Source organism: Giraffa tippelskirchi, chromosome 13 (assembly GCF_054371585.1).
Source record: "Giraffa tippelskirchi isolate mGirTip1 chromosome 13, T2T-mGirTip1v1.2.pri, whole genome shotgun sequence".
Lineage (NCBI taxonomy): Eukaryota > Metazoa > Chordata > Mammalia > Artiodactyla > Giraffidae > Giraffa > Giraffa tippelskirchi.
The window spans coordinates 123,016,570-123,031,233 of NC_137287.1; the positions used below are offsets into that span (position 1 = coordinate 123,016,570).

Genomic DNA, 14,664 nt, shown 5'->3' on the forward strand with positions numbered 1-14,664 from the left:
CAGCTTTGGGGAAATGTAACCGCTCCCCTGGTTGATCAGGATTCCGGATGTTAAAGACTCTGTAGCAGGGACTTCTCTGGGGGTCCAGTGGTTAAGACTCTGCCTTCTAAGGCAGGAGGTTGGGGTTCGATCCCTGGTCAGGGGGCTAAGATCCTGTGTACCTCATGGCTAAACAAACCAAAGCATAAAACAGAAGCAATGTTGTAACAAATTCAATAAGGACTTTTTTAAAAAAGATCCACATTAAAAAAATCTTTTAAAAAAGACACTACAGCAGAAGTTAAGTGAATCCTGTTCTTTAACAAGCCCTGAATGGATGTGGCTGCTGATCAGGGATGGAATTCTATTCCTTACAGCCACTGACTCTCTCTTTTAGTCTTTCCTTTGTTTCACTGCTGCTAAAATTTCTTCTCTGCTACTTTATCTCTTCCTGTCAGTAAGATGATTCCCAGAGCACCTTAGGGTGTAGTCGCACTTCTGGGTGTTGATTATCTCTAGATGCCCTCAGCTGCAGATATTTATTTTCCACAGACCTCTGTCTGCAAACAAAATGATGATCCCTGCTGCTTGTTATGGTAGCAGAGCAATCGAAACTGTTTTTCTCCTTCCGCGGTGCTTCAGAGTCCTTAGCATCTATATTTTTTCCCTCTATGTTTTCTGTTTCTCAAAAGTGAAATTATATGCCAATGACTGCTTTTCCTGCTGCCTCTCCCCCCAAATAATCTAGCCCATCAGATTTTTCGATCTTTTTTCCTTGATCATTCCTGCAAAACCACTTACACATGAAGACTGCATTTCTGGAAGTGGCTGGTTTTAAGCCAAAGATGCTTGGAAAGCAATGAGTGTGTTTTCAGCAAACTGAGAACATACTTGAATTTAAGTACCATTTCAAGTTCTCTGAATTCAGATCATATTTTATCTGAAATTTAAGCTGCTCCATCTGCATTTATTCCATAGCTATTTCAGAATACTAATTTCTACCACCTCCATTTTTTTTTAGGGTCAGCTTTGTTTCAAATAAGAAACCAATAGTATAAGCAAGAAAATTCAAAATGCAACTTTTATTTCTCTAACGACCATCTGATAAAATATAATGAGTAGGAGAATAACAAGAGGAAGGAAGAGCAGTAGAAACAACTGGAAAAGCATTTTCTGAATAATCTTTTTTTTGGATGTTTTTGCTTAAAATATGTACCTCCTACTTTATTCAATAAAGTTTTGTATTTACTATAAATATTTAATAGTCATAGTCAGATGTTCACTGACTATGAGAAAATAACATCAATAACCTGCCTTTGAAAGTCTGTGTGTCAGTGATTCCGCTGCAGATCTTCGTTGCATCTCCAGCTCTGCTTCTCTTTCCACAGTCATGTGACTTCCACTCATGGTCTCAGCGTAGCTGCAGAAGCTCTTGCCATCACATGTACATTCTAAGCAGGAGGAAGGAGAAGGGCAAAGGGCACAAGTCAAGTGCCAGCCAGCTTTATCACCTTTTCAGATAAATAACTTTCCTTGCAATAGTTTCCCATCTAGATTTAATAGATGAGATCTCAGCCACGGGTCCACCCGTTGCTGTAGGGAAGTTTGGGGAGGTTAACCTTTTATCTGAGTGTATTGCTCATGCTTCTGTGCTTAGTCGTGTCTGACTCTTTGTGACCCCTTGGGCTGTAGCCCTACGAGGCTCCTCTGTCTTTGAGATTTTCCAGGCAAGAATACTGAACTGGGTGCCATTTCCTCCTCCAGGAGACTTTCCCAACCCAGGGATCCAACCTGCATTTCTTACGTCTCCTGCATTGCGGACAGATTCATTACCACTTGAGCCATTGGGGAAGCCCAAGTATATTGCTATTGAACAAATTCAGTGAAAAGATACTTGTACAAAACTAACAGTGCTTGCTTAACATATAAAACTAACATATTGTTGGTCAAGGCAGCAAACGCACCATCATGTTCCAGATTAGGTCACTGATTTCTTTCATGTAATAAAAGAACATGTCAGCAAGCAGAGGAAGCATAGGAAAAGCATGTTAGTGAGAAATACTGCCAGTTCCATGCCAACTACTGCCCAGAGAGGAAATCTGAGTTAAAGGGCTTTGTGAAAGTAAAAGTCACTCAGTTGTGTCTGACTCTTTGTGACCCCATGGACTATGCAGTCCATGGAATTCTCCAGGCCAGAATCCTGGAGTGGGTAGCTTTTCCCTTCTCCAGGGGGTCTTCCCAACCCAGGGGTCAAACCCAGGTCTCCCGCATTGCAGGCAGATTCTTTTCCAACTAAGCCACCAGGGAAGCCCAAGAATACTGGATTGGGTGGCCTATCCCTTCTCCAGTGGATTTTCCAGACCCAGGAATCAAACCGGGGACTCCTGTATTATAGGCAGATTCTTTACCAACTGAAATGTCATTTATATAAAAATGACAGTGTCTGTGTGTGTGTGTTGGGTGAAAGAGAACCAAGATAGTATCCAGTTTTAGTCTTTTTAAAGATTGTACTTACCATGGCTGTGCGAGCCTTTTTTGCCGTGCGGGCCTTTGTCGCCGTGAGGGCTATTCTCTAGATGCCATGAGCGGGGGCTCCTCTTCCTTGCAGAGCGTGGGCTCCAGGGTGTGTAGGCTCCAGCAGCTGTACCACGTGGGCGCACATTCTCAGGAGCAGAATGCATGGTTCCTGGGCTCTAGGGCATGGGCTTCGCTGCTCCAAGGCATGTGGGGTCTTTCTGGATCTTCCTGGATCAGGGATCGAACCTGCGTCACCTGCGTTGCAGGCAGACTTTTTACCACCGAGCCACCAGTTCTGTTCTTAAGGCAACGTAGATAGTGATTGTTTGGCCTGACTGTCTACTGGCTGTATGATGCTTGTAACTGACAGTCACTTAACCACACTTTGCCTTGGTTTCCTCACCTGTAAAATTGAGACTATAGTAATCCTACAGAAACAGATTATCTTCTGGACCAAACTTTGGCGGAGCTCCTCTGAGCCCTGTGCTCAACTTGGTCCAAACTAGAGCTTCAGTTTTCATCCTTGTGGAGTCCAGTTTTGGCAAGATTCCTGCTAAGTCAGTTTAGCCAGAATCTCCTACCCTTGGTATATGATCTCAGTATCTGACAAAGTTCCTCATCCCTCAAGTAATATCTTAATATCTGATCACCCTGGCCTGCCTTTACCTGTTAGGGTGTGTGTGTGTGTGTGTGTGTGTGTGTTAGGGTGTGTGTGTGTGTTAGGGTGTGTGTGTGTGTGTGTGTGTGTGTGTGTGTGTATGCATGCTCAGTCGTGTCCAACTCTTTGTGACCCATGGACCGTAGCCTGCCAGGCTCCTCTGTCCATGGGATTTTGCAGCAAGAATACTGGAGTGAGTTTCCGTTTCCTACTTTAGGGGATCTTCTCAATCCAGAGGTTGAACTCATGTCTCTTGCATCTCCTGCACTGGTAGGTGGATTCCTTACCAGTAGCACTACCTGGGAAGCCCACATTTTAAGTGACTCAGAAAGCATCGCTCTAACCTCTTAGTGATTGTGCATGCACTAGCAAAGTGTCGGACACAACGGAGCAACTAAGCACAGCAACTCCCCCAAGCACTTCTCATCCTTGGCTGTAAACCCCCACTTTCTTTTGTCATATTCAAAACCAAGCCTGATTTTTTACTTCAAAATCCCACTGTAGTAAGCTCTCTGGATAAAGTCTGCCTCACTGCTTTAACAAGTATTGTGAATAATTTTTTTCTTTAACACTACCTGGTGGGATAGTTATGATAAACCATTTAATGTTTGCAAAGAATTTAGCACACTGTCTTTTATGTAAGTGGTTATTAAATAAGTAAATAAGTGATGGTCCCATCACTTCATGGGAAATAGATGGGGAAACAGTGCAATCAGTGTCAGACTTTATTTTTTTGGGCTCCAAAATCACTGCTGATGGTGATTGCAGCCATGAAATTAAAAGACGCTTACTCCTTGGAAGGAAGGTTATGACCAACTTACACAGCATATTTAAAAGCAGAGACATTACTCTGCCAACAAAGGTCCGTCTAGTCAAGGCTATGGTTTTTCCAGTGGTCATGTTTGGTTGTGAGAGTTGGACGGTGAAGAAAGCTGAGTGCCAAAGAATGGATGCTTTTGAACTGTGGTGTTGGAGAAGACTCTTGAGAGTCCCTTGGACAGCAAGGAGATCCAACCAGTCCATCCTAAAGGAGATCAGTGCTGGGTGTTCATTGGAAGGACTGATGTTGAAGCTGAAACTCCAATACTTTGGCCACCTCATGCGAAGAGTTGACTCATTGGAAAAGACCTTGATGCTGGGAAGGATTGGGGCAGGAGGAGAAGGGGACGACAGAGGATGAGATGGCTGGATGGCATCACTGACTCGATGGACATGGGTTTGGGTGGACTCAGGGAGTTGGTGATGGACAGGGAGGCCTGGCGTGCTGCAGTTCATGGGGTCGCAAAGAGTCGGACACGACTGAGCGACTGAACTGAACTGAAATAAGTAAACAATCTGTATTGTAGAAGGAATTCATTGTTATGCTTTTGTCAGACACCAGGTTATATCTTTCTCAGATCGGTATGTCCAATTCACCACTGTGGCCCCAGGTTTTGCCATATTGTTAAAGTGCAAGCAATGGTTGTTGAATTAATAAATAAACATTAGTTGAAGCTAATGCATTTGAGGATCAGCTTGCTTTACTTATTTGTTGCATGAACAATATTATGGTTTCTATGTAATCTGCTCAAAGACTCAACAAGTAGACTTACCAGCGTATATGACCCACTAAATCCAGTAAAACTTTCCAGAGCAGTTTTCCAAGGCCTAGTCATCAAATGTCTTCTGATTATGACTGGATTTACCTGAAGTTTGATTTTTACATGACGACAAAGGGGACGTTTTCTTGTCTTCCCACCCCAAGTAGTCACCATTCATTTGACAATTGGATTTTTCTTTGAATTAGTAAATTGGCATTCTGCTGTCTATCTTGGTCTTTTGGAAATTTTTAAGTGTTAAGTCTATCGGAAGTGCTGATCATCTTGGGAAACAAGAAAGAAGATCCAGGGAAAGTTCTAGTGGCGATAGGTGGACAGTCCTCTGAAGTGATTTCACTAAACTCATTTTAATTTTCTGTCTTTTATTCTTATCAACCAATTTGCAAATTAAGTAAACAATTAACTTAGATTATTCTTTTTAGAATATAATCCCAGATCCATAATTTATTAGCTATATACTTTGGGAAATTTATTTAAGCTTTCTGTATCTCAGTTTGCATGACTATAAAAAAGTGTTTGTAATAACGTGTGCTCTATAATAAGGTTAAATACATTAATAAAATTAAATTAGATACCACTAAGTTAACTGTAGGCTCAATAACCATCTGTAATATTAGAATCATTTCTGGCATATAGTAGTTGCTCAGGGAAAAAAGAAATGATGTCCACATTTTCCAGCCAATTTATCATTTGAGACAATTCTTTCTACAGTGCGGTTTACCACAAAGGTAAACAAGTGGTCAGTTCAGTGAGAAAAATGATCAAGTGTTTTCTTTATTTGTTTGAAATCAAAGATGGATTTTTGACTGAACTTTTCAATGCAATATTGTGAAACTCTAAACAGAATGACTGTATTTTAAGTTCGGCCAAAGGGACTGTTACTAAGGAGACTGTTGGAGAGTTCATTTAACTACATTGCAGAATTCTATAGCTGTACATGATATATACTGTATGCTACACTCTCACTGTCTACACTGCATACTGTGGTGGTATTTCTAGAGCTACACTCTGGTTTATTCAGTGGATATCCATCACTTGGGCTTCCCAGGTGGCTTAGTGGTAAAGAATCCTCTTGCTAATACAAGAGCCACAGGAGACGTGGGTTCGATCGCTGGATCGGGAAGATCCCCTGGAGGAGGAAATGGCAACCGGCTCCAGTATTCTTGTCTGGAAAATTCCATGGACAGAGGATCCCAGTGGGCTTCAGTCCCCGGGGTCACAAAGAGTCGGACACAACCGAATGACTGAGCACAGGCATGCAGGCAGATCACAGACCCCAGATTCCGCGTTAACGTGAAATTTGTTATTTTGAAAATTGCATTGCCTCAGGCATTGTGTGGTAAATCTATATCAGCACAATTGAAAAAAAAGAGGTTTGGAAAGGAAATTAGTAGTGAAATGAGATAAATGAATAACCGAAAGTAAATTTTACTCAACTTTACAACCCAATGGTTTTTTATTCCTAGAATATACTAAAATTTTTACAAGTTTCACTTAAGATGTTTACCTTTTTTTTTTAACCTCATTTCCTTAGAAGTATTAGGAGAGATAGTTGAACATTATAAAATTACAAAAATTTCTAAATTCTAAGGCACATGTAAATTTAAATTAATTCATGTTTGTCTGTATTTTCCTCCTAATGTAACTAGTTCAGTGAGATTACAGTATATCGATTTTAAAATGCTGTTTGCTTTTTTCTGTGTATATTTTCTGAAGGAAATTTATTCTCGGCCTTCTGTTAGGCTGTGGACTTCAGGGAATCACCCCAAGCACACACTGTTCATTCAATCAAAAGTTCACTGAGCAACAGGTAACATGGGATTGGTGTTTACACGATGTTTATGGAGTAAACGGTGACAAAGTGTATAGAAAGCTGAAAAAAAATATTAAAGGGGAAAATGAGAAATCACTGTTAATAACACCTCGTTAACAATTCAGTGTACTTTACTACCATTTTTTAGCATTGTGAATATAGCTTTAGATTTAGATGAGAGTAATTCTTTATATATAAAAATGTAAGTAACTTTCTTTCCTTCTAAGCAGTTTTTTAAAAATATGTTTGAATATTTTACTTTAAAAAGATCAATTGATAATGAGATTTTTTTGCGTTGAATTCATGTTACTGCAGAGTTCAGATCTCAGATTGGAGACTGTATACCAGTAACCTCTCCAGAGAGAGCTCCTGGTTTGCAGGAAGAGTCAACCCCAGTAGTCAGCAGGTATCAGATAATGTGTCTGGGGCTTCAAGATGAACTCAACGCAACCAAGTTAGCACTAGCTCTGACTTGAAAGACAGATCCACACATCCCTTATGTGTGATTGTCAAGTATAAAAATGTTCTAAATTTCAATCTTTGAGTTTTGGTAGAATTGTGGTCCCAGTTAATCTGATAGTAAACCATAACCTACACAGAGCTGAGGTGAGCAGTGACCCTCGTTCACACACTTGGCTGCAGAAATAGTAAGATGATTGTTTACTAGGTCAACTATATTATCTTTATAGAATAGAAAAATTCCCAACGTGAAATCAACTTCTGCCTCTTGGGTTTCATATAAAGGATTGCAGACTTGTATTCACTTGGAAAACACTTCATTTTTTAAATAAAAAGATATTAAAGCATGGTTGTTAAGAGTTGGGTTCCAAAGGCAAAAAGCAGACAGACATAACCATTTACTAGCTGCAGCTCCTTTAGAAAGCTAGTGATTCTTTCTGTGCTTCAGAATCCTCTGTGAAATAAAGTGAAGAACAATACCTAATTCTTACTCACACAGGGTTATTGTGTAAATATTAAAAAGCAGAGACATTACTTTGTCAACAAAGGTCCGTCTAGTCAAGGCTATGGTTTTTCCAGTAGTCATGTATGGATGTGAGAGTTGGACTATAAAGAAAGCTGAGCACTGAAGAATTGATGCTTTTGAACTGTGGTGTTGGAGAAGACTCTTGAGAGTCCCTTGGACTGCAAGGAGATCCAACCAGTCCATCCTAAAGGAGAGCAGTCCTGGGTGTTCATTGGAAGGACTGATGTTGAAGCTGAAGCTCCAATACTTTGGCCACCTGATGCAAAGAGCTGGCTCATTTGAAAAGACCCTGATGCTGGGAAGGATTGAAGGCAGGAGGAGAAGGGGATGACAAAGGATAAGATGGTTGGATGGCATCACCGACTCAATGGACATGAGTTTGAGCAAGCTCCAGGAGTTGGTGATGGACAGGGAGGCCTGGGGTGCTGCAGTTCATGGGGTTGCAAAGAGTCAGACACGACTGAGCGACTGACCTGAACTGAACTGATTGTGTGAATATGTACATAGTGCTTAGCATGATACTTTAGTAAGTCTTCACCAAGAACTAGCAAGATGGACACCACCAGGCACATAGTGTTTTCCGGATTTGTTGAATACAATAATGAGGAAGGGATCCCAGACGACTGCTTAACTTGGACTTTGCTCATCAAATACTCGATAATGTTGGGCAGATAAAAGGCTTCCTCTCAAAATACAGATGTTTAAAAGACATACCCTAGGACATTCCACTTTGCCTCTCTGTTGTTGCTGTTGTTCAGTTGCTAAGTTGTGTCCGACTCTTTGCAACCCCATGGGCTGCAGCATGCCAGGCTCCTCTGTCCTTCACTATCTCCCAGAGTTTGCTCAGATTCATGTCCATTGAGTCAGTGATACCATCCAACCATCTCATCCTCTGCTACCCCCTTCTCTTTTTACCTTCAGTCTTTTCCAGCATCAGGGTCTTTTCCAGTGAGTCACCTCTTCACATCAGGTGGCCAAAGTATTAGTGCTTCAGCTTCAGCATCAGTCCTTCCAATGAATATTCAGGGTTGATTTCCTTTAGGATGGACTGGGTCAATCTCCTTGCAGTCCAAGGGACTCTCAAGAGTCTTCCGAACAAATATTTAATCTCCAGGTCAGCAAATATCCAAAGATTATCCCAGAATAATTGCTCTAATAATTGTGATTTTATAAACTGGTGATCACTTTAACTGAGTATAATGATTTATGAATAACTATTTGAAGAGATAAAAACAAGGCAATGTAGGATTTCATTTTGCAACATATCCAGATATGCTTTCTCGCTTATTAACCATGCAATGCCAAATGTTCATTGTTAAAATATTTCATTCAACATCTTAGTGTATAAATTATTGAGGAATCATTTTAATAGTTCGCTAGTTAAAATTCTAGTATGATTTTCATTATTAGGGCATAAGATGCTTGTTCTAGATAAAACCGTCTCTAGGTAGTCAATTTCTCCTCTAACTACTGGCTTTTTGTGTGGTTTTCTGTAGTGTTACTAACATTGGCTTAGTTCTTGAGCACACACACGTGGCTTAGTTCTATAGTCTCTCTGTGTGGGTGCTCGGCAGCTCAGTCCTGTCTGTCTCTTTGCAACGCCATGGACTGTAGCCCACCAGACTCCTCTGTCCATGGAATTTTCCAGGCAAGAATACTGGAGTGGGCTGCCATTTCCTCCTCCAGCTATATTCCCCAAGTACCATGAAAAGATGTGCTGCAATATTGCTTCTTCGTTGACAATTCAAAATGATTCTTCTGAGGAAAAACAATTTTAAAGGCTAACTTTCAAAAAGTTTTTTGAACACCACTTCCCTTTGTACTCAGTCTTCAAATTCTTAAATATATATTCTCTTTTGAAAATAAATGAAGTATTTGAAACATTGGTTTGTTACTCCTTAAAAAATTAAACAACATTGTCTCTCTAGAAGCTTTTATCAATTGGGCTTGAAATGAAACGTTTGTTAGTGGTTAGGTATTCACTCGTAATAGGTGTTTTTCTCTTTTAGATAAATTTTCAAATAACTTAGGGCAGCAACATCTAAAAACCTTGGATGAATTAATTTAAAAATCTAGGTGGGATACATGTTGGGTTTTTTTTTTCACTTTGTACAAAGCTTTCTCTCAAGTTGCCCTAATGAATACTTAAAAGATTCCTGATGTGATAAAGTTAGGGTTTTAAGTTTCAGTGGACTTCACCTGTCTTCATGGCATGAGCTTAGTGGTTTCCCAAATAGTCACTATGAATGCTATTCCTTGTGATCAGCTTAAGAAGATCAACATTTTAACTGGGTCACACCTCCTGTTAACTGGTAGGACAATGACGTTAAGTCAGACTTAGGGATTTGTGGTGTAAGCAGTAAAGCCTTATGTGTTGTAAGGAGGCAGACAATGGATATTTGATACGGCTGCTCCTCTTGTAACTGCGTGCTGTATTTACCCCTTTTATCTCTGTGACCCAAGCCCAGTATGTGACAAATATATATTTTTACTCAAGTTCATCTTTTCCAAATAGCTATTTTGTCAATTATCTATTTTTCTATTAAAATACCTGTAAATTTTATTAAAACTCAAAATATTTGCCCATCAAAAGGTAAAAACCAAGAAAGTAAAATAGAACAACCCACAGACTGGAAGAAAATATATGCAAATCAAATATGGAAGGGGCTTGTACATTATTATAAAATATTCCCTATGTTATTCCAAAATTCTGAATAAGAAACTACAACATTCTATTTTCCCTTCATTTATTGCTTTTCTGATGTTCTCCATTTCTTTGTGTAGATCTGAGTTTCTGATCTATATAGTTTTATTTTTTTCCTGAAGAACTCCTTTCAACATTTGCTTCAGGGTAGTTCTGCTACTGATAAAATCCCTCCAGTTTTTGCTTATCTAAGAACATCATTATTACTTCTCCACTTTTGGAGGATAATTTCATTGGATCTAGAATTCTAGATTGGTGGAGTTTTTCTTTCAACACCTTAAACGTTTCACTGTATTGTCTTCTTACTTGTATGGCTACTGAAAAATCTGCTGTAATTCATCTCTTTAATTCTTCCATAATGTAGGTGTTTATTTTTTCCTCTGGCTTGTTTCAAGGATTTATGTCTGGTTTTCTACAATTTGCATGTGATATGCCTAGATGTAGATTTTTTTTTTTTTAAGGATTTATCCTGTTGGTGTTCCTTGAACTTCAGTCTGCGGTTTGGTGTCATTAACGCTGTAATGTTCTCTGCCATTATTACTCTAAATATTTCTTCTCCATTCTCACTTTCTTTTTTCCTGTGATAATCCAGTTATACACAGAACACACATTTTGAAATTATCCCAGAGTTCTTGGACATTCTGTTCTGTTTTTTTTTTCCTATTTGCATTTTAGTTTGGGAGGTTTTTTCATCAGCCTATTTTTAAGTTTACTGATTCTTTCATCATCTGTACCCAGTCTACTTATGATTATTAAAAAGCATTCATCATTTCTGTTACAGAGTTTTTTGTATTTCTAGCATTTCTCTTCCATTCTTTCTTAGATTTTTCCATGTATCTTGTTTATATCACCCATCTGTTCTTGCACATTGAATACGTTTTTCATTAGAGCACTTAGCATATTATTATACTTACTTTAAATTCTCTGCCTGATAATTCTGACATTTGTACCACATTTAAGTCTGAAGCAAATGCTTGTTTTGTATCCTCAGACAGTGCTTTTTCTTGCCTTTTGGCCTGATTTCTAATTTTCTTCTGGACAGTCAAATATTTGGTATTCGGTAATAGGTGGTGGTATATAGGTCCTTAGTGTGAAGTCTTATGTTATCCTTCCTGTGAGTTGAGCTGTTTAATATTTGAGGTAGCTGTTAAGAAGATGGAAAGACAAGTGGGAGAAATACATGCACCATATATCCAGCAAAGGACTAGTATTATAAATACATAAAAGCACTCAAAACACAACAGTAAAAAAAAAAACTAGGTAATTAAAACATGGGCAAAAGACATGAAGAGACATTTCAGTGAAGAAGATACAAGATGGCAAATACACATATGAAAATATTTTCAACCTTAGCTTCTTATAGGGGAAGGCAAGTTAAAAGTACCATGAGATACCACAATGCGCCCATCAGAAGGGCTGAAGTAAAGGGGGAATGGCAATGCCCGACACTGGTGGCAGGAATGGCACAGACACCATGCTGGGTCCTTGTGAGCACTCACTCTCGGGACAACTGGTCTCCCCAGGTGGCTCCAGGGTGAAGAGTCTGCCTGGCAATGCAGCAGACGTGGGTGCGACCCCGGGGTTGGGAAGATCCCCTGGGGAAGGAAATGGCGACCCGCTCCAGTATCCTTACCATGGACTGAGGAGCCTGACAGGCTAGAGTCCATAAGGCTGAAAAGAGTCGGACATGACTGAAATGACTTAACACACATGTAAGCATGATGTAGATATATTCAATTTTTTTTTTTTTTACTTTACAGATGATTCAGCATCATTTAATTTTAAAAAAATGTCTATCTTGTTTTGAATTATTTTTAGAAAAGAATGACCTTTTATTCACTCAAAAATATATATTAAGAGCCTATTACATTTCAGGGACCCCTGGAGAGACTAGGATACAGTGATTAAAATGGCCAAAAATCCCTGCTCTGTGGAATTATAGCCTATATTTATTTTAGAATAATTAGATAATATAGAAAAGTATTCTGAATTTTCTTCCAGCATTTACTCTATGTTTGCAATTGTATGTATTTATGTATATATTTTTACAGGTGTTTAAAAAAACTATAATACCACAATGCAGAAAATAATGCTATTAAAATTGTGATGTATATCATTACAAACATAAATGCAATTTAAATGTTCCCTTTGAAATGGTGTAATATAGTTCATCCTTTTTGTAACCTGAATATATTTATTCATTCAATATATTTAAAATGTCTTGCCAGATTCATAACTTTGTGTGTAATATAATTTTCATTTGCTCTGTAGTATTACATTGTATTACCATACCGTAAACTACTTAACCAATTGCAGAGTCTAATCTGAAATGTGATTGAGTTAAAGGAAGTCAATTGTTCTACAAAATGAAGGAAGAACATGTTTTTTCTTGGTGGTCCCCAAGTAGAAAGTATGGGCTAGTTCACTGGAAGTCAGTTCACCTAGTGGCCTATTAACCAAAAGAGGGGAGGGAGGTGTGCGGTGATGGACGTGAGAAGAAACGAGAGCAGTCACCGGGTGTGGAAGGCGCTCCTTCTAGGACGTGGTGTAGTGATGATCCGAGGACCGAGAGGGCCAGCTGGGATCTGGGATGTGGAACAGAAACAATTTCAACCGATACGTCACCCGGCCTTTGATATCAAGCTGTCCGTTGCTTCAAAGCATGCATTACCGTAGGTAAGCCAGGCAGCTCTCCCGGGCAGGGGTGGGTGGCGGGATTTGCTGTGTGGCTCAGGGGGCTCCACCCGGCGCCTGGCGACAACCTGGGGGAGGGGACAAAGGGGGAGGGGGTCAAGACGGAGGGGACATTCGTTTGCGCAGGGCTGAGTCGTGCTGATGTGTGGCAGAGACCAACACAGTATTGTAAAGCGATTATTCTCCAATTAAACGGAATCTAAAATGTTCTCCAAACTGTTGAGTGGGGAAATGACACTTTTGCGAAGAAACGTGAGCACAGGCTCGAGTTACGCAGCCTCGGCGAGACACGACGGGGCGAGAATGTCAGACAAGTGAAGCTGAGCGCGCTGACTGAAGTGTGAAGCTCACAGCTATTTCTTCTAGTGTAATTAGCAGAGACAGTCCTACACGATAAGAAAAAATCCACATGTGCGCGTGCACACGCGCGCGCGCGCACACACACACACAGATTACGTTGTCTGTTAAGACACCATTTACCATACCTGGGGGCTGGATCAGAAATGGCTGTTAGAATTTGGGTTCTGCCACTTGCTTGTTGGGTAGTTTGGCACATGCCTCCACGAACGCTTCCCTGCGCGTGAGCCTGGAGTTAGTGTGATGATCTAGCACGTACGGCTGCGGTGAGGGTTAACCGGAAGCGTGCCTGTCACGTGCTGGGCGCAGTGATGCGGTGTCAGCTAGAAGATGGAATTTGAGATGATGGGGATGGGGATGATGAGGCTCTCACTCAAAGCTCTCGGGGTGTATTGCCAGCCTGTCCTCTGTGAAGCTCGCCGTCAAACTCTATTTTCGTCATGACATAGGAAAGATCATTTCCCCCCATTCACTCTGGAATCTATAGTCTCTAAATCATTAACGATTTAGACTAAAAATCAAGGGTCTATTCAGTGACTATTTATTAAACACCTACTTTGGCCAGCCATCTGGTTCAGTGCAGAGGATGAGAGTCAAGTACACAGACTCCGCACCTGTTCTCATGGAGCTTATCTTCTGGGGGAGCTATTTTTTCTTATTAATCAATCTATTTGTTTTTGACCCACTGGGTCCTCACTGCTGTGCGGGGCTTTCTCTGGTTGTAGGCAGCGGGGACTACTTTCTGCTGAGACGCTCGGCCTTCCGGGGGTGACTTCTCTCGTTGCAGGGCCCCGGCTCTAGGCCCACAGGCCTTGGCAGCCGTAGCACTTGGGATCTGTCGCTGCAGCCCGTGGGCTTTAGTTGCCCCGTGGCACGTGGGATCTTCCCAATTCAGGGATCGAACCTGTGTCCCCTGCCTTGGATACTTAGCCACTGACCATCAGGGAAGTACAAGGAGGTTCCTTTTTGCTCCCTGATTTATAAGGATGCCAAGCCCTACCCTGGAAACACATAACCCTATCTTGTGGTAAACCTTTTATTTTGTTTATGGAGTTTACACTCTATCGAACTCTTAGATTGCATGTAGCTTTCAGCCTGTGTCCATACTTAGCCCCTAGAAGAAGTCTTGTGGTTTTGCCTCTCCACTCACTGGGGCTACCTTCTTTGGAGAAAAGCTGACATCTCAATGAGTGTGCTTTCTCACCAAGCGGTTTAATGATGGTGTCTCAGGCAACGACATTTGCATTCACAGGGAGAGAAGAAATACAGCTGTGCTCATCCTGTGAAGCTCAGAATTATTTATTAAGCCCCATGCTCAACACTGGGGAGCCCACCTCGATTCTATTTTCTATTAGTCCA

At 40.6% G+C, this 14,664-nt stretch overlaps 2 protein-coding genes across 9 annotated transcripts in view; one reads left to right on the forward strand and one right to left on the reverse strand.

Annotated features, from left to right (window-relative positions):
* DOK5 (docking protein 5) overlaps positions 1-12,930 on the forward strand; it is a 240,099-nt gene extending 227,169 nt beyond the window's left edge. Inside the window, exon 9 of the mRNA XM_081557308.1 lies at positions 12,015-12,930. Coding sequence (XP_081413434.1) covers positions 12,015-12,158 — 144 coding nt within the window. The 3' untranslated portion in view covers positions 12,159-12,930. The remainder of the gene's footprint in view (positions 1-12,014) is intronic.
* LOC145532420 (uncharacterized) lies at positions 1,035-13,547 on the reverse strand. Of its 8 annotated transcripts, XR_014073217.1 has the most exons (6): positions 13,434-13,547; positions 12,926-13,016; positions 12,769-12,839; positions 11,754-11,849; positions 11,169-11,398; positions 6,185-6,625 (listed from the first exon to the last, which is right to left on the reverse strand). XR_014073217.1 is itself a non-coding variant. In XM_081557314.1 (5 exons), exons 1-5 carry the CDS (start codon positions 13,502-13,504, stop codon positions 11,383-11,385), a joined length of 345 nt encoding a protein of 114 aa, XP_081413440.1. In that variant the 5' UTR covers positions 13,505-13,547; the 3' UTR covers positions 10,281-11,382. The 8 variants fall into 8 exon arrangements, 2 of the variants coding, with proteins under 2 accessions (XP_081413440.1, XP_081413441.1); XR_014073218.1 differs by lacking the exons at positions 6,185-6,625; positions 11,169-11,398; positions 11,754-11,849 and adding exons at positions 1,035-1,430; positions 2,495-2,724; XR_014073221.1 differs by lacking the exons at positions 6,185-6,625; positions 11,169-11,398; positions 11,754-11,849 and adding exons at positions 1,035-1,430; positions 2,495-2,899.
* Positions 13,548-14,664: the final 1,117 nt, after the last annotated feature.